This window comes from Callospermophilus lateralis, chromosome 11 (genome assembly GCF_048772815.1).
Source record: "Callospermophilus lateralis isolate mCalLat2 chromosome 11, mCalLat2.hap1, whole genome shotgun sequence".
In the NCBI taxonomy this organism is placed as follows: domain Eukaryota; kingdom Metazoa; phylum Chordata; class Mammalia; order Rodentia; family Sciuridae; genus Callospermophilus; species Callospermophilus lateralis.
This window is the reverse complement of record NC_135315.1, coordinates 34,944,179-34,964,812: the sequence shown is the minus strand read 5'-3', so window position 1 is coordinate 34,964,812 and position 20,634 is coordinate 34,944,179. Positions and strand designations below refer to the sequence as shown.

The 20,634-nt window shown below is 35.1% G+C and overlaps 1 protein-coding gene across 6 annotated transcripts in view; it reads left to right on the top strand.

Moving 5' to 3' along the window:
- The window catches only part of Bcas3 (BCAS3 microtubule associated cell migration factor), a 582,041-nt gene that overhangs the window by 10,746 nt on the left and 550,661 nt on the right, over positions 1 to 20,634 (top strand). For all 6 annotated transcript variants that reach the window (XM_076870607.1, XM_076870604.1, XM_076870605.1 and 3 more), the window contains exons 4-5: positions 2,902 to 2,977; positions 9,714 to 9,820. In XM_076870607.1, the coding sequence (XP_076726722.1) occupies positions 2,902 to 2,977; positions 9,714 to 9,820 (183 nt within the window). The remainder of the gene's footprint in view (positions 1 to 2,901; positions 2,978 to 9,713; positions 9,821 to 20,634) is intronic.

Below are 20,634 nucleotides of genomic sequence, written 5' to 3'. Positions count from 1 at the left end.
GCTAACCGCCTGAGCCACAACCCCAGCCCCTGATCTGATAATTTCAAAGGAGAGCATTTTGAAGATGTTGCAGAGGAATTGGGAGAATGTTGAATAAAACTGTAGATAAGATGTCTTTCAATAAGTTGGCTAAGCTGAAGGAAAGTTTGGAATGTTAGTGATTTACCAGATTAAAGAGAACCCTGACTTAGGGAAAAAAAACAAAGTTCTTTTAAATGCAATGAAGTATACCGAATTGGATCCTGGAAGAGAGAAAGGATTTTAGTAGAAAATTTTGTGAAGGGGCTGGGGTTGTGGCTCAGCAGTAGAACGCTCGTCTAGCATGTGTGAGGTACTGGGTTCGATCCTCAGCACCACATAAAAATAAATAAAATAAAGGTATTGTGTCCAATTATAACTAAAAAAAATTTTAAAAAAATTTGTGAAATCCAAATAAGGTCTCAGGTATATTAATAAAAATATATCAAATATGGTAATAGAAGATTTTTTTGGATTAGTTTATATAATCAACTTCAACTAGGTGGGGATTATAATAACTCTCTGTACTGTGTTTAATAATCTAAAATTATTCATAAATAAGTTTGTTTTTATAAAAAGTTTTGAGGGCTGGGGTTGTAGCTCAGTGGTAGAGCTCTCACCTCGCACCTGCGAGACACTGGGTTTGGTCCTCAGCACCACATAAAAATATATGAATAAAATAAAGGTATTGTGTCCAACTACAACTAAAAAATAAATATTAAAAAAAAAAAAAAAAACAAAACTTTTGAGGGCTACGCATGTGGCTCAAGCGGTAGCGCGCTCGCCTGGCATGCATGCGGCCCGGGTTTGATTCTCAGCACTACATACAAAGATGTTGTGTCTGCCGAAAACTAAAAAATAAATATTTAAAAAAAGAAACAAAGTTTTGAAACTGAGCATGGTGGCATGTGCCTGTAATCCTAGCAACTTGGAGATGAGGCAGGAGGATCCTAAGTTTGAGTCCAGCCCTGACAACTTAGTGAGACCCTGTACCAAATTAAAAACTAAGAAATTCTGGAAATGTTAACTCATTGGTAGAGTGTCCCTGGGTCCAATCCCTAGTGTCACACACACAGAACAGAATAAAACAAAACAAAAACAAACGAATAAAAAAACCTCAAGACTAAAAATAACAAGACTTAGGAAGAAGATGAGGGTGAGGTGGTTGAAGATAATCAGTCAGTTGGTTCCAGTGAAGATTTTTCTCTTCTTTCAAGAAATTAACTGTTTATACATACCACTTGTTTTTATTTTTATTTTCTTGGTGTTGGGGATTAAACCCAGGGCTTAGCACATTACCACTCAGCTAAACCTTGGTCCCTTCATATGTTTTCTTTTTTTAAAAAGACGATTGAAATTGTATGAATTTGTAAGGTAATTATTTTGGATAGTAGGTCTATTAAGGTAACCCTGTCTTTTAGTGTCTTTTTGATCACCATTAGCCTTGTGTGGTATAGTGTGGATATGTAAATTGGTGTTAAACTATGGATACTTAAATTTCTAAGAGGAAGTGCTGTAAATTTGTATGGGATAGTAATTTTTGTATGCTTTTGGTGCAGCTTATATTAAATAATTGTTCTGCACACCAAATAACTATAAAATTTCAAAAAGTTGCAGCTATTTTGTTGATATTCAATTATCTATATGTGTATATTTGTATATATTTGTGCAACAGTATCATATATATGTTGTTGTTGTTTTGTTTTATTTATTTATATAGTTGTAGGTGGACACTTTTTTCTTAAGAGAGAGGGAGAGGGAGACAGAGAGAGAGAGAGAGAGAGAGGGAGAGAGAGAATTTTTAATATTTATTTTTTTAGTTTTCGGCAGACACACATCTTTGATCTTTGTTTGTATGTGGTGCTGAGGATAGAACCTCGGGCCGAACGCATGCCAGGAGAGCGAGCTACCACTTGAGCCACATCCCCAGCCCCGACACACTTTTATTTTATTTTTATTTGGTGCGAGGATTGAACCCAGTGCTTTACCCGTGCTAGGCGAGCGCTCTACCACTGAGCGACAACCCCAGCACCTTGTTTTATTTTTATTTTTTAAATATTTATTTATTTATTTTTTTGTTTTAGGTGGCCCTATATCTTTATTTATTTATTTTTTATGTGGTGCTGAGGATCGAGTGCCTTGCGCATGCCAGGCCAGCACGCTACCACTTGAGCTGCATCCCTAGCCCCGCTTGTTTTATTTTTTGAGTCAGGGTTTGGTGGGTTGACCAGGCTGGCCTGAACTCCTGGGCTGAAGTGATCCTCCTGCCTCAGCCTTCTGATTAGTTAGATTACAGGAGTATTTACTGGAGCCCTGCTCTATGCGATTTAAAAAATTTAAAATGCAAACATGCTTCATGTAGAGATGAATCCTTTTAAATACTGATAAGTATTGTCCACACTTGTTAGCCCTTAATATTTATCTTTGTGATCCTTGCAGGCTTGTAAGAATTAGCTGATAGGTTGGATCTAGAAGCCAGATAACAGGTGAAAAAAATAATACTCTTGAGAGCTGTAGGTATTGTGTAATTGTCTGAGAAAAAGCACCGAGGGATGAATTATATAAAGGTGGTAGTTTTAAGCCTTATTCATTGACCAATACAGGTGATATTTTAGTTTTTTTTGTGCCTGTGAGTTGTTTCTTACAGATTGTGATGATTATATTTTTAGGTGTCTGCAATTTTTTAATTAGTTAAAAATTATCTTTTTAACCAAAGTCATTAGACTTCTTTATGAATATCCATCAGAGTAATAATGTTCTAAAATGTGTTAGTTACCAAGATAGAGGATTAGTGCAGTTGGAGAGGGATAGAATTGATTTTACTGAACATCAGTAATAGAACTGTAAAACATTTTTATTTAAACATTTCTGTTTACTATACAGGCTTACAGTGGAACATCTTTAACAGAAGAAAAGGAGAAAATAGTCTGGGTCAGATTTGAAAATGCAGATTTAAATGGTATGATTTAAACTTTTTTGGAATATGTGAATTAAATGTTTGTTTGGGGTTGACCAGATCCCAGAAAGAGAACTCTTACTGTAGTCCAATTATTTTCTTTTATTGTAACTTTTTGGCTTTCAAAATGAATTCATTTTTAATTAAAAGGTAACACCCACACTACAGAAATTTCTTTAGAACAAATATATATTGTATAAGTCTTAAAGTTTAACACAATGTGTAGCCTCAAACTTAAATTCAAGTGAATTAAGGTTTTCTTAGGAAAGATGTTGTAATTCAAGTTCGATCAATTTTGTAGGATTTATAACTGCAAACTAATCATTTGCAAAAATGTTGACCTTTTTAGACTTTAAAATTATTTTTGTCTGAGCAGAATTAGTTAATCCAATGTCTGTTTTCATTCATTGCCTTTTCCCACTCTTTTTCACAAGGGGGCTGCCTGTCTTCCATAACTATAAAATTTCAAAAAAGTTGTAGTTATTTTATTGATATTCAATTATCTATATGTGTATATTTGTATATATTTGTGCAACAATATATATTACATATATATGTTGTTGTTGTTTTGTTTTATTTATTTATTTATTTAGTTGTAGGTGGACACACTTTTATTTTATTTTTATGTGGTGCTGAGGATTGAAGCCAGTGCTTCACCCGTTTCTGTGGTTTTTCCTATGTGGTTTTAGTCTCCCCTGGGCAACCTACCTGCATTCCAATTTCTGCCAAGTGACCTGCCACCTTGCACTCCACCCTTAGCCTAGGGGTAGTGATGGCTTTCTATTGTTGCTCATTGAATAGGTTGCCTCACAGCTCCATAGATGGCCTCTCAGCTCTTTTATCACCAGTATAATCTGTTGTCTGCAATAAGTTTGCATTTTAAAATATAATAAATTATTTTAATTTCCTGTTTGGGAATTTACTAATATCATATCTTGGGTTTTTATTTCCTTAAGACTTTTTGTTTCTAGTTTTCTTTTTTTTTTGCAGATGGACACAATGCCTTTATTTTGTTTATGTATTTTTTTATGTGGTGCTGAATATCGAACCCAGTACCTCACACATGCTGGGCAAGTGCTCTACCATTGAGTCGTAACCCCACCCTCTAGTTTTTTTTAAATTGTGATAAAATGGATATATGCTATTGTTTACCATCTTTTAAAAATATATATGTATGTATTTTAGTTGCTGATGGACCTTTATTTTATTTATATATGGTATTGAGAATTGAACCCAGTGATTCACACATGCCAGACAAGTGTTCTACCGCTGAGCCACAACTCTAGCCCCTGATTTACCATCTTAATCTTTTTTTTTTTTTTTTTGGTACTGGGGATTGAACTCAGGGGCACTCAACCACTGAGCCACACCTCCTGCCCTGTTTTATATTTTATTTAGAGGCAGGGTCTTACTGATTTGCTTAGCGCCTTGCCTTGCTGAGGCTGGCTTTGAATTTGTGATTCTCCTGTTTCAGCCTCCTGAGCCACTGGGATTACAGGTGATCGTCACCACGCCTGGCTCACTTTAATCATTTTTAAGTGTATAGTTCTGTGGTATTAAAAACATTCATAAAAGTTGAGTGCAGTGGCACATAATTGTAATCCCAGCTACTCAGGAGACAGAAGAGAAAGGATTATTAGTTCTAGGCCAGCCTGGGTAACACAGCCAGACTGTCTCAAAAAACAACAATGAAAAACATAATGTTTGTTGTATAGCCATCACCACCATCAGTCTCCATAACATTTTCATCTTATAAAACAAACAGTATTCATTAAACAATAATTCTATATTCTCCTAATTCTCCATCCCCTGTCAATCACTATTCTACTTGGTATGATTTTGACTGCTCTAGGTACCTTATACGTGTGGAATCAAATAATATTTGCCTTTTTTGTGACTGGCTTATTTCATATAGCATAATATCTTCAAGGTTTATTCATGTTGTAGTATATGTCAGAATTTTTTTTTTTGCGGGAGTGGTTTACTGGGGATTGAACTCAGGGGTACTCCACCACTGAGCTACATCCCCAGCCCTATTTGTATTTTATTTAGAGAGAGGGTTTCACTAAGTTTCTCAGCACCTCACTTTTGCTGAGGCTCTCTTTGAACTTGTGATCCTCCTGCCTCAACCTCCTGAGCTGCTGGGATTACAGGCATGTGCCGCTGCGCCTGGTGTCAGAATTCCTTTTTAAGGAGTTTAACATTTCATTGTATTGTATTTACATACTACTTTTTTATTTAATTTTTTTTTTTTGAGATGGGGTCCTTGTTCTGTTGCCAAGACTGACTTTGAACTCCTGGGCTCAGCAATACTTCTGTCCCAGTCTCCCAAGTAGCTTAAATTATAGGTATATGCTACTAAGACCAGATAATACCACAGTTTTTGATCCATTTATTTTTCAGTAGATACTTGGATTGCTTCCATGTTTTGGCTGTTGTAAATAATGCTGCTGTGAGCATTGGTGTGCAAATATCTCTTTGGGCTCCAATTCTTTCAGGTATATACTCAGAAGAATTGCTGGATCACATGGTGATTCCATTTTTAAATTTTGGGAATCTGCTTTACTATTTCCCACAATGACTGTATGATGTTCTATTCCTACTGATGATGCTTCTCCGCATCCTTTTTTTTTTCTTTGAATTTTTTCTTTTTAGTTTTAGATAGACACAATACCTTTCTTTTCTTTGTTTTTATTTTTATGTGGTGCTAGGATTGAACCCAGTGCCTCACGCATGCTAGGCAAGCGCTCTTGCCACTGAGCCACAACCCCAGCCCCTCCACATCTGTATTTTATCTTTGTTTGTTTATTGTGGTCCTGGGGATTGAAATTAGGGCCTTGCTTCTGCTAGGCAAGTGCTCTATTATTGAGCTGTATTCCCAGCCTTTTTTATTTAGTGATAAGGTCTTGTTAAGTTGCCTAAGCTGATCTCAGACTCAATCCTTCTGCCTTAGTGTCTGAAGTAGCTGAGTTACACTCCTAGCCCCTCTACATACTTTTCAACACTTGGCATTATTATTATTACTTTATGTATTAACTGTCCTTGGAGATGTTAGTTGTAGTTTTGATTTATGTTTCCCTAATGCATAGTGACTTTAAGTATCTTTTCATTTACTTATTGGTCAGTAGTATACACTAGTCCCTTGTTATTCATGATTTCACATTCCATGGTTTCATCTATCTTCAATTAGCTATGGTCTGAAAAAGTTAAATAGAAAATTTAAGAATTAAACAATTCACAAGTTTTAAATTGCACACTGTTCTGAGTTGCCTGATGAAATCTTGTGACTTTGTACTCTTTCCTACTCTGTTCTTCCTGGAATATGAATCATATATTGGACATTATATCCTCTTTATACATGCTACAAGCTTGTTAATCACACAGTTGTCTTCTTGGTTATCAAATCAGTGGTTGCAGTACTGCAGTGTTTGTTTCTAGTAACTTTTATTTTACATACTAATGTCCCAATAAGCAAGAGTAGTGATGCTGGCAATTTAGAGAGGCAAAAGCGAACCCATAAACTGCTTCCTTTAAGTGAAAGATCTTGAGTTAATAAGGGAAGAAAAGGGTATGCTGAAATTGCTAAGAATGAATCTGTGTGTGAAATTTTGCAGAAGAAAAAATTTTTTATTAATTTTGGTCTCATATTGCAAATAGCAGTATGACCACAGTGCATGATAAATGCTTAGTTAATTTGGAAAAGATATTATTGGTATTTTTTTTTTTTTTTACTGTCTGTGGTTTTAGGCAGCTATGAGGACATTACTATATCTGTAGAAATGTCTATTGAAGTCCTTTGCCCATTTTTGAAAATTTCCCCCAGTGTTCTCTGTATATGCTGTTTATCAATTCCTTATCAGATATATGAATTGTAAACATTTTCTCCTATTCTTTGGGTTGCTTTATCCTCTAAGACTTAGTATGTTTTGCCTATTTTCCTTGTGGAGCTATGGTTCAGGATGAGAAAGGATGAAAGTCACTTTTACAGATTGAGTTTACTTAACTTTGAATTATATTAGCTTGTTCTTTCACATAATATCAACTTCTTGGCCCTTTTTTGTGAATAACAAAACACTTATGGATGATAATTTATGATATCAATGACAAATTTTTTAGAAATGCTTTTTTATTTTGGAACATTCAAATAACCGAAATTAGTATTAAACTCCAGTCTGCTGTGTGTGTGTATGAGATAGTGCGCACTATTAATGTTACTGGTAGTCAAATCCAGGGCCTCGTGCTTGCTAGGGAAGTGCTTCCCCAACCCCATCTCTTTGAAATCTTATTATATTTTAAATTTTATTCTTTTTATGATTTTCTATTGGATTCCTTCCTTATTAGAATATGACTTGTCTTTCTCTTTTTTTCCTTCATTATTAATATTTGTAACAGACAACATTATAATAATTTAGGTTAACAGTGTAAGTTGGCTTTATTATTTTATTTTATTTTTTGTAGTACTGGGGATCAAACCCTGGTCCTCATGCATGCTAAGCAAGCATCTACCCTGAGTTATGTCCTCAGCCCAGTTGGCTTTATTTTTTTGATTCTAGAATCAGACAATACTTTATTCCACAAAATAGAATAAACATTTAAGTGGGTGGAGCAGAGGAAGTTGGTTTTATAGACAAAAGGGTTGAAGAAAGCAAAAACGGCAAAAAATGAAAAAAAGTTCTTTCCTTGTAAGTTGGAATGGGGTAATAGAACAATAGAAAAACAATTGATTAACATCAGGTTACTTCAGGTTAATTTTTTTTTTATAAGGATTAAAGGATAGGGAACTTTATTTTCATACCAACTGAAACTGGCCTGTTTGGGGAATTTGGCCATTATCTCTCTCTCTCCTGCATGCCAGTGTGATCAGATAGGAGTTCTGTTTTGGTATTGTGAATTTAAGTATGAATGACTCCACTTTGGTGTTAAGTCGAAGTTGTTGGGGGCTAGAGAAGGAGCTTAGTCCAAAACAATGACACTCTATAACTTTCATTTAATAATACCTATCTCATATTATATACTCTTATCAACTTTCTTTCTTGGGAAATATATTTTTTTGCTTTGTGGAGATTTGAATGTGTTAGAGAACTTTCTTTTTAAAATTTTTATTTTATTATTATTATTTTTTTTGCAGTACTGGGGATTGAACCCAGGTCTTTGTCCTTCTCAGGCAGCACTCTCCCGATGAGCCACGTCCCCACCACTTTTAACAATTGTTTTTAAATTTTGAGACTAGATCTTTCTTAGTTGCCAAGGCAGGTCTTGAACTTTCAATCCTCCCATCTTGACCTTCTAAGTATTTGGGATTACTGTGATGCCCCTCTGCCCTGATTTTAAGGTTTAATCTTATGTTCTTGGTGAATCATTGTGGGTGCTCTTCTTCTAAACTGGGATTTGCCTTTTCATTCTTCTGATGACAGTGGCTTATGATTAACAGAAATTCTTCATATTAATGTAATAAGGAATGGAGCAGTAGAATTTGCTAGTCTTTTATGTTAAAATATTTTCCCTCTCAAAAAGCCCATCCTTAACACTGGGATCCTGAAAATATTATCCTCCAGAGTTTTGTTACTTTTACCTTTGTCATTTATATCTAAAATCCCCTGGTTCTGAATTGTATAAAAATTTAAAAGTAGGGGGCATTGAAACAGATTTCAATTCTCTTAAAAGTATCTTGTAGAGACAGGAATTGGAGATATAGGAAAGGGCTGATTAGAAAAAGTCTCTTGAGAAGGTGGGAGAAGATGGGATTCAAAGCTCAATGGATGGATTTACTTTAGACCAAAAGAAAGACAACTGTAATTGCTCAGAATGAGAAGAAAATAGTTCAGGTATAAATAGGTCTTTGGCAACATGAGATTTCCAGTTTGTGTAGTGAAAGACTTTATCTGTGGAATGATAATGGTTAAGTTTCCCAACTAGCTGGAATTACAGGCATGTACTACCATGCTAGGTGGGGTTTTATTATTTTTTTAAAAATTAGCAACGGTCACTACAGGGCAGGCCTGGTGTTGCAAGTCTGTAATCATAGGGAGTCTGGAGCCTAAGGTAGGAGAACCCCAAGTTCAAGGTCAGCCTGGGCAATTTAGGGAGACTCTTTTCCCAAAGTAAACAAGACTGGGGATACAGTTAAATAGAAGAGGGTTTGTATAGCTTACGTGAGGCCCTGGGTTCAATACCCAGTACTGAAATAGAAAAAAAAAAAAAAAAGAAAAAAAAAAACAACCTTCTGGTTTTCCAATTTTAACTTCTTGTTCATTGTTTTCTTTAAAAAAAATTTTTTTGTAGTTGTAAATGGACAGAATGCCTTTATTTATTTATTTTTTTCCTGTGGTGCTGAGGATCAAACTGAGTACCTCACACATGCTAGGCAAGTATTGAGCTACAGCCCCAACCCTTGTTCATTGTTTTTTAAATAGTGCCTTCTGACTGGTCATGATGGACACCTGTAATCCCAGCAACTCTGGAGGCTGAAGTAGGAGGATCATAAATTTGAGGTCTGCCTCAACAATTTAGCAAGGCCTAAGCAACACAGTGAGAATCTGTCTCAAAATAAAAAATGAATGTAGCTCAGTTGTAAAGCACCTCTGGATTCAATCCCCAGTGTATAAATAAATAAATAATGTACTCTATTTACTTCTGCTTGCTCTTGAATTAGAAAATTTAAATAATTATCACATTAATAACATTACAGTTGTTTTCTAGATTTATATTGTTTAATTGTATTTTCTTAATTCTACTACAGATACATCAAGAAATCTGGAATTTCATGAAATACATAGCACTGGGAATGAGCCACCACTGCTGGTTATGATTGGCTACAGTGATGGAATGCAGGTCTGGAGCATCCCTGTAAGTATGCAGGTGGTTGAATCCCCAAAACAAAACATCACATCATGTTAGCTTATATGGAGGTAATCTTATTCTTTATTAAGGTCTCATCCATTTGTTTTACAAGCAGTTCCCAAGACATTGTCATTTGTACAATGTAATACAAGGAATTAGGAATGAGGGGCAAGTGGCATATCAAAGATACTCTAAATGGTTAATAGAGTGCAAATCATGATACATGCAAGATCTCATTTTTCTTCTTGGTACCTTATTAGGAAGGGGTTATTATTATTTATTATTTGTCCTGCTATACTCAAGAGTAAACTGAGGCTTGTGGAAATTTTTTTTCTTCTTTTTTGCAGTGCTGGGGATTAAACCCAGGGCCTCAAGCATGTAAGTCTAATGCTTTTCAACTGTCTCAATTTTTATTTGAGACGATCTTACCAAGTTGATAAGACTAAAAGTTGCTAAGACTAGCGTCAAATTTTTGATCCTTCTGCCTCAGTCTCCCAAGTAGCTGGAATTACAGGCATGTATTACCATGCTAGGTGGGGTTTTATTATTTTTTAAAAATTAGCAACCATTAGAAATATATTTATTGGGGCTGGGGATGTGGCTCAAGCGGTGGCACGCTTGCCTGGCATGCTCAGGGTGCTGGGTTCGATCCTCAGCACCGCATAAAAATAAAATAAAGATGTTGTGTCCACTGAAAACTAAAAAATAAATATTAAAAAATTCTCTCTCTCTCTCTCTCTTAAAAAAAATGTATATTAATACTGGGGACAGTGCTGTATGCCTGTAATCCCAGCATCTCAGGAGGCTGAGGCAGGAGGATCATATGTTTGAAGCCAGCTTTGGCAAGTTAGTGAGGCTTTAGGTAACTTAGCAAGACCCTGTCTCAAAATTTAAAAAAGTGAAAAAGGGCTGGGTGTGTTTCTCAGTGATTAGGTACCCTTGGAGTCGACTGAACCCAAAGGTACCTTGTTATCAAAAAAAAGGACTGGCGTTGTAGCTCAGTGGTATAGCGCTTGCTTCACATGTGTGAGGCACTGGGTTCAATCCTCAGCACCGCATAAAAATAAATAAATAAAATACAGATATTGTGTACGTCTACAACTAAAAAAAGTTAAGAAACAAAACAAAACAAAAAAATACATATATTTTTTCAGTGCTTGGGAGGCTGAGGCAGGAGAATTGTAAGTTCTAGAACCAGTTTCAGCAATTTAATGAGGGCTTAAGCAACTTTGAGACCCTGTCTCAAAATAAAAAACAAAAAGGGCCGGGGATGTGGCTCAGTGGTCAGGCACCCTTGTATTAAATTCTCAGTACCAAAAATAAATAAATAAAATGAAAAAAAAAAAGGGTCGAGAATGTGGCTCAATAGTTAAGTACCCCTGCGTTCACTCTCTGTTACCATAATACATACATACATAAATACATTTTGCATCAGTTAAAACTTGACATGGTACAAAATTCAATAGGTAGAAAAGTGTCAACAAATTTCTTTCTGCTCTGATCCTCTATTTCCCCGGAGGCAATAAGGAATTGTAATTTGTGATGTATTCTTACAGCTATATTTTATATAAATAAAATAGATATAATATATTTCTTTCATTTTTATTCTGAATCTTACTGTTTTTATTCATAATGTCAGTATTTAGAGAACTTCTTCATTGACAATTTTTCTTAATTGGATGTTAGGGAATCATTAAATGCAGGTCCTCATGCATGCCAGGCAAGCACTCTACCCCATCCCCTACATCGACTTTTATAGGTACATAATAATTCTGTTATTTGAATATTCTCTAATGACTTGTTCCTTATTGATGAAAATCCTTTAAGTGTCCATATTTTTCATACTAAAACAATGAGGTAGTGAACTTGCACAAAGGTTGTTCTCTATATCTGGGTATCTATGTAGGATAAATTCCTTTTGATGAAATCTGAGCAGAGTTTATGGCTTTTTTTTTTTTTTTTTTTTTTGTACTGGAGATTGAATCAGGGGCGCTCTACCACTAAGCCATATCCCCAGCCCTTTTATTTATTTATTTTTTGAGAGAGTTTCGCTAAGTTGCTGAGGTTGGCTTTGAACTTGTGATCCTCCTGCCTCAGCCTCCAAAGGCACAGGGATTATAGGTGTGTGCCACTATGCCTGGCTTCCATTTGTATTTTGGTAAATATTTTACACTGCAAAATAATGATCCTGGTTTGCCTGCTGAGTTGTGTGTGTGTTCTAGCATGACAAAAAGTAAAATGTAAAAGTGGGAAAGACTGGGGAGCAACACAGCTCAGTGAGATGTAGTAGTAAGGACCATGTATTTTGGCTTATCTCATATGTTTTCCATATGTTATATGTTTGGCATGACCTAAATATTATATCTCCCCATTAGATGGGTGAATCTGTTGTGCAATTCTTTTGCTGCTGGAGACTTTTGGCCAATAAAATTTGAATTCATATCTTTAATAAATGTAGTTACCAAACTTGCTTGACACTGTGTGTTGAGTGAGTGAGTGTGTGGTGTGTGTGTGTGTGTGTGTGTGTGTGAAAGTTTTCCTATTTAAAAAGTTAGTTTTTTGGGGGAATTATTGTTTCTTCCTAGAAGATTTATAAGTAAACATATTACCTTATATTTAATAGACATTAAGATGCTTTTCACTATAGAATTTGGCCTTAATGCCATAGGGATTAGTATATGACAATCACATTGACTACATAATTCTTTAACATTTTCAGTTAAAAAATTATTTCTTCATAAATCACTTGTGATTACCTTTTCGTCTTTTATTCTAATTATTCATAAATATATATATACACACACACACACACACACACACACACACATATACACATATACATACACATTTTTTTTTTAATAGTACTGGGGATTGAACCCAGGGGTGCTTAACCATTGAGCCACATCTCCAGCTCTTTTTAATGGTTTGTTTAGGAAAAGGGTCTCGTTGAGTTGCTTAGGGCTTTGCTAAGTCGCTGAGGCTGACATTCAGCTCACAATCCTCCTGCCTCAGCCTCCTGAGCTGCTGGAATTATAGGCATGTGCCACTGTGCCCAGCCCTTTATTCTTATCAATAGTTGTCATATGGTTTAGGGTTTTTTTTTTTTTTTTTTAAAAAGATTGGCTTTATTTTGTAAAGGCACAGAATCCTCCTCCAGCTGAGGATCTTAAACATGTTATGCAAGTGCTCTACTGCTGAGCTTTACCCCCTTCCCCTCTTTTGCTATTAGTTGTTTTGCAAGGCCCTGCAATGTTTTTTTGATAATTTAAGTATGCCAAAGGTGTAGACAGGGTCTGGGATTGTGGCTCAATGGCAGAGCGCTTGCCTCACACATCATTGGATTTTATCCTCAGCACCACATAAAAAGAAGTAAATAAGATAAAGGTATTCTGTCCATCTACAACTAAAAAAATATTTTAAAATTTTTTAGTTGTTTATGGATCATTATTATTATTATTATTATTATTATTTTATTTATATGTGGTGCTGAGAATCAAACCCAATGCCTCACTCATGCTAGGCAAGCACACTACCACTGCCCTAAAAACAAATTTAAAAGGTGTAGACAAAAGACTCAAGATCTGGCAGTTTTTTTTTTTTAAACTTACCAATACTTCTTGGTCATGATTAGAGGAAAGGATTTTGTAAAGGAGGTGTTTATTTATTAATAGAGATTTCATTTGCTCCATATGCTGTTTGTTGACAGAGTTGAAGACAAAAAGGAAGCTATAGCTTTAACAAAAAGTTTGAGCCTTGTGTGATTAGGGGTGTTGACTGGATTGAGCACATTCCTTTGGTGGGACTCAGGTTGTTTTAACTGCCTACTTGTTTTGTTGTAATTACAGGTGTTACTTTTAATAGTTTTAAAGTTAACTTGTATTTATTTCTGAACAATTTAAAGTTCTTCATTCCTCCTTATGCTAAGATTGTGTTTTGAGGGGCTTGAATAATCTTGATGGAATTTTCTTTTGACTAGGTTTATACTATTATAGTAGTATATTCTTTAAGTACTGTTTCATGAATTAGGAGGCAAATAAGCTTATCCTGGGGAAAAAAAGCTTATTCTGATGTATTGATTGAGCTTTCAGTATAGAGATTTATATACACATTATCCCAGCTGATGTATACTACCAGGTAGAAATTACCTTCTTTCGTAGGTGGTAAGTTCACAGTGCTTGTAAAAGTTGGAACTAGAAGTTAAAGATTAGCTGAGTTCAAATTCAAAGCCTATAACCTAAAAGCTATGATTCATTACTTCCCAAATGTGATAGCAGAAGTCAGGTAGTTTAGTTTTTGTTTTCATTTGTAAAATACCTTTAAATATTCATAATTAGCTTTTTTTCCCCTGCCTTCTTAATTATCTTTTGTAGACTTTGGTGACTGTTAGCCATTGCTTTATCTACACTTACCACCAGTCAGTCACTTTTTCTAATCATTTGCTGGATATTGGGGAGTTTTACGTTGCTCAAACTAGAAAAAATTCCTCTCGTGACTCTTTGCCCATGCTAAATCATACATGCTGCTTTTCAGTAAGTGTGGGAAAGCTGGAAGTCAAAACCTGTTTAAACCATAGTAGTTTTTGCTTCTAATGTGTGTAAAGGGCTCCCATTGGTTGATGTTAATTTAATTTTTTTTTGGCGTGCTAGGGATTGAACCCACGCATCATGGATGCTAGGCAGGTGCTCACACTGAGCTAAATCCACAGCAACTGTTTGTTGGTTTAATACAACTGTGAGCTTTCAATTAAGAGAATAAACATACTCTGGTAAAAATTTATTTTATTATTATTATTTTTTCCTTAATGGGAATTAAACCCTAAAGTGCTTTAGCATTAAGTGACATTCCCTTGCCCTTATGGTTTTTTGTTTTGAGATAGGGTCTTGCTAAGTTGTCCAGGTTGGCCTTGAACTTGTGAACCTCCTGCCTTAGCTTCTGGAGTAGTTGGGTTTATAGGCCTCTGCCATCATGCTTAGCTCTTCTCTCAATTTTAGACATTGATTTACATTGATTAACTTGGTCCCATGATCTATGAAGATTTAAATCCATGTATTTGTTCATTTATACAGCACAGGTTTGGGATATATAGTTAAAGCACAATAGATGTGGTCTTTGTGGTCGTGGAGCTAGTAGGACAGAGAAATTTAAATAGGAACAAATTAATTTACAGCTTAAGTTGAAATATGAAGAGAATCATGAGACTAGATAAGGAAGTGGCATGAACTCAAGAATAAGATTCAGACAGGGTCAGATTAAAACAACAAGTACTAGTCAGAAGCTCTGAGGTGGAAAATTTCTTTATACTGAAACATTGATTTATATTTTTAAAATTTCTTAGTTTTAAGAATATGAAATAAGTATCTTTATGATCATGTAATTTGGAGAGATCAATATAAGTAAGGCTCTTGTTATACTTGCCAAATTGCATTCTTGCAAAGCCATGTCATTTATGTTTACCCTATTTACTTATTAATTCATTCACTTAGTAAAGATTTATTGATTGCTCATCAAATGTCAGACTGTTGAAGGTTCTGGGAAAACAACACTGAGCAAAACAAAGCCTTTCTTGTGGAATTTCTACTGTAGGTAGGTGGTTTGTGTTGCTCTGGGTTTTTATTTTATGTAGGATGGTCTTGGACAGGCTCTCAAATATCCAGTCCAACAGAGGTACAGAAGAAGAAATATCCATATGGGTATCTGAAGGAAGAGCATTCAAAACCAGGTTGAACATTGTAGTGGGACTATACCTCAGATATTCAAGAATAACGAGGAAGCTGTTTAGGTGGAGCTGTGTGGGCAAGGTGAAGAGTAGAGAGAGTTGTCCAAGGGCTGACATAGTGGTGGGCTGAGGCTTTCTCACCACTGTAAAGACTTCTAAAATTTTGAACACAGAGCAAAATTGAAATAATTTTTTCATGAAAACATGAATACCCACTACCTAGGTTACATTTTTTATTAGATTTTATTATGCTTGCTTTATCTCAAATTTATCTTAGTGTATTTAAAGTAAATGCAAACATTGGCATGCTTGCTCCTAACTACCTTTGCATGTGTATCATTCATTAGAGTTCATTATTTGGTTAGTGTTTATTAAGTAAAATTTATACTAAATAAACAAAAATTTTATTTTGGCTTTGTGGGATTGTATCCAGAGCTTCACCCATGCTAAGCAAGTGCTGTGTCACTGAGCTGCAAATACACAACCCAAATATACAAATCTTTTTTTTTTCTTTTTAATTATTGTTTTACTTATTTATTTTTGAACAGGGGATTTAAACTTGGAGCACTTTACTTCTGAGGTACATTCCTAGTCCTTTTTTTATTTCTTCTGAGACAGGGTCTCAGTAAGTTACTGAGGCTAGCCTTGAATTTACAGTCCTCTGGCTTCAGCCTCCGAATCACTGTGTTTGCGAGTGTGCACCACCATGCCCAGCCAAATGCATAAGTCTTAACTGTAAATTTTCTGAGGGTTTTTTTTTTTTTGTCCTGTGTATTGAACCCAGGGGTGCTTTGCCATCAAGTCACCCCCCCATGTCCCCTCTCCTCTACATGTTTTTTTTTTTTTTTTTTGACATAGAGTCCTGTTTAATTGTCCTGTCTGGCATACAACTTGTGATTCCCCTGCTTCAAGTCTCCCTGATTGCTGGGATTATGGTCATGCATCATTGCACCCAGCTCTTGGGATTCTTTTATTCTTTTTAAATAATCCATATTTCATATTAAATCATGCAAATATATTCATTGCAGCATGTGGAAGATGGAAGTTGTGTGAAACAGTGTATTTTAGTTACAAAAGTAGGCATTTTTGTTTTCTTGAAGCTTTGCTTATACTTCAAATTGACACTAGGTGTCACTAACACATTGATCTAAGAAAAGTTACAGCTGTTCTTGAAAGGAAATATTTGCCCTAAAGCTTTTAGTGTAGCTTTCACACGCTGAAAGCTTTAGACCAAACATACCAGGGCATATTTGAGGTAAATACCAATTAGTATATTATTTATTAGAAGTTTGGTGCCAATAGACCTTGCCATGTTAAGGAAGCAATTTTTATATGCTTCATTTGGGAATAATATAAACTTAGTGATTTGAGTACACTGGTAAGCATAGAATGTTTGGACCACAATCAAAATGTTGCTTTTGTTGAGAACAGGGCCTTATTTTGGTTCCATTCTCTTACTGGAAAAGTAGTAGTAGATGGCTTGTTAGTTATCTGCAGTGGAAATACTAGGTGTTAGGGAGTGAAAAAAAAAGAAGAAATGAAGAGTATTGATTTAACTTCTGGAATACACCCATATTAGTAGACAGATATATTTTCCCTGTGTATATTTCTAATATATCATTTAGAGAAGTCTTACATCTGAAATTTGATTTTCCATTGAGTTCTAATAATGTAATAGTGGCATTATATGACTTTAGTTGATTTGATATAGGCAGTGGATACTATGTGAGTTCAAAATTTATTCTAATGAGACTCCTTGTTGGTTTTGATCTTTTTGACATTTTTTACCCTAAACCAATATATTATTTGGATACAGGCTGAATTATGAGTCTGTGGAAGGTAATTTTTTATTTTTTGCTCAGTTTTATTGACCAACTGTATATTAAAGTGTGCATATGTAAGCATATAGATTGAATTCATATATATATATATATATATATATCTTTCAGCTGTCACCTAATTTAAGATACAGAATGCTTCTCTCACCTGAGAAGAATCCCTCATCACTTCTCTGTCAACACTGTCCTCTTTGTACCCCCAAGTAACTATTGTTCTAGTTTCTGTCACCAGAGATAATTTTTTTCTATTGTACTTGATTAAAAAAAATGATTATAGATAAGACAGTATGTTTTCTTTTGTCTGACTTGTCTCTTAACATTGTGATGGTGGGATTTTTTTCCATGTTTTACGGGTAGTACTTATTTGTTCTTTTTCTGTATACTATCTTATGAAAATGAACGCAGAATGTTTCATAAAATTCTTTACATGACTGGAAGACGTTTTGTTTCCAGTTTTATAGTATAAAAATTCAATAAAGCTTCTGTTGAATATTCTTTAGGATTTTCTTCTTCTTCCTCTTCCTCTTCCTTTTTTGCTTGGTATTGGAGATTGAACCCAGGGACACTTTACCACTAAGCTATATCCCTCCTTTGTAGTTTTTGAGTCAGGGCCTGGCTAAATTGGCTGAGGCTGGCCTCAAACTGATCCTCCTGCCTCAACCTTGTGAGTCACTGGGATTACAGGAGTGTGCCACTGCACTCAGAAATTGAATATTTTTGGATGGTTTTTTAGAGACATATGTCATTCATTTCTTTTGGGTATTGACCTAGTACTCAACTTGCCATGTAATGGGGTAGGTATATGTTTAACTTTAGTAGACACTTATAAACTGTTTTCCAAAGTGGTTTTTAACAACTTTGTATTCCTATCACAGTGCATAAAAGTTCTAATTGCTCCACATTCTCATAAGTAGTTATTATTTTCAGTTTTTAAAAAATTTTTAGCCATTTTGGTGTTGGTATCTTATTATGGGGCTTTAAAAATGATTTTTGTTTTGCAGTAATTTCAAATTTTATAATTATTACAAGGAATTCCTAATATCCTTTATGCAGATTCACCAGATATAGATGTTTTGTTCCACTTGCTTTTATCATTCTCTCAAGATTGTGTGTGTGTGTGTGTGTGTGTATGCATGCATGTGTGTGTGTGTTGCTGGGGATTGAACCTAGGGTTTTTGAGCATGCTAGGCAAGTACTTTATCACTGAGCTATACCTTAGTCCTGTGCATATTTCTTTTCTGAACCATTTGTAAGTTGAAGAAATTGTGTCCCCTTTTCACAAATAAAAACCATAACACTAAAACCAGGACATTTAATTTGATATAATACTAGTATGGAATCCACTATCCACATTCAAATTTTATCATTATTCAACTAGTTTCCTTTACAGCTATTGTGATACTTTCACAATGTTGTCTTTCTTTTTTATTTTTCATCCCAGGGGTTGAACGGAGGGGTGCTTACCCACTGAGCCACATCCTCAGCCTTTTAAAAAATTATTTATTTATTTATTTTAAAAATTTATTTTGAGACAGGGTCTTGCTAAGTTGCTAGGGCTTTGCTAAATTGCTAAGAATTTCTTTGAACGTGCAAACCTTCCGAGCTGCTGGGATTACAGGCATGTACCACTGAGCCTGGCCATAATGTTGTTTTTTGACGGAAGAAATCTAGTTCAGATAATTCAGTCGTGTGTGTGTGTGTGTGTGTGTGTGTGTTACTATGGGATTTACTAGGGATGCTCTACTGAGTTATATCCCCAGTCCTTTTAATTTTTATTTTAAGACAGATTTTTGCTAGATTGCCAGGCTGGCCTGCAACTTGAGATTCTCCTGTTTCAGCCTCAAAAGTTGTTGGAATTACAGATGTGTGGCACTGCTCTGAGCCAGATAAGTTAGTCTTTGTTGTTGTTAGTACTCTTTGTATCTTTCTTTACTCTAAGGTCATAAAAATTATCCTGTTTTTGTTTAGAGTTTTTTTTTTTTTTTTTTTTTTAACTTTTAGGTTAAAGATCAATTTAAAATAATTTCCCCCCTCATGGTTCTAGGGATTGAAACCAGGGCCCCTGTGCATGCTAGCAAGGGCTCTACCACTAGGCTACATCCCCAGCCTTTTAAAATTTGAGACAAGGTTTTGCTAAATTGGCCTTGAATTTATGATCCTTCTGCCTCAGTCTGGGATTAGAGGTGTGCATCACTGAGCCCATCTGAAAGGGGTTAATATTTTACACAGGGAATTGTCTGAAAAAATAAGGCATAAAGTATGCAAATGAAAGTCATTTATGTTTGTGATTCAACATTGCCACTATTAATGTTTTTGACTAGATGATTCTTTTGTGTGGAAGGGTCTTGTACATTGAAGGGTATGTTAGCAGCATCAGTAGCCTCTATGTACTATATAAAAGATATAGCCCACAAGTGTGATAATCAAAATTGTCTCCGGACATTGCCATGTGTCCCCTGGTTGTTACCTCCCTAGGATGAGCAGTATTGCTGTAGAGAAAAATATGATGGAAACTGCTGACTCAGATATCTGTATTGGGATCTAGATAAACATAAAATTTAATGGGAAAATTACTTATGGGTAGATAAGAAAATCAGGAATTGACTATATATAGGGGTATATGTATATCAGTAAGAAATGTTTTAATGTAGAATTGAAGTATCTTTGTTATTTCTAAATATTAAAGTGAAAGTTTTTCCATTATAGACCCATCTTTTGCTCAATATATCTTTCAAATTGATTGTCAATAATCATTTGGCTTATTCTGATAAAAAAGGAGTATTAAGAAATGCCATTTTTTTAAGCTTTATAGTTACACGTAGTGGTTGGTTTCATCTTCACATGCACAGATGAGGTGCTTTTTAGTTTATACAATATTTCATTATATGCAATACTACAATTTACTTATCATTAAAAAAATTTTTTTTAGTTGTAGTTGGACACAGTATCTTTATTTATTATTTATGTGGTACTGAGGATTGAACCCAGTGCCTCACATGTGCGAGGCAGGCTCTGTACCCCTGAGCTACAGTCCCAGCCCACTTATGATCAATTTTTAAAAACTAGAATTCAAATCTATTTCATTTATTTATTTTTATACTTTAATTTATTTATTTCTGTGTGGTGCTGAGGATTGAACCCAGTGCCTCACACATGCTAGGCAAGTGCTTTGCCACTGAGCCACAACCACAGCCCCTTATTTATGATCATTATCTTTTTAAAAAGAAAAATACAGCTGGGTGCGGTGGTGCACACCTGTAATCCAT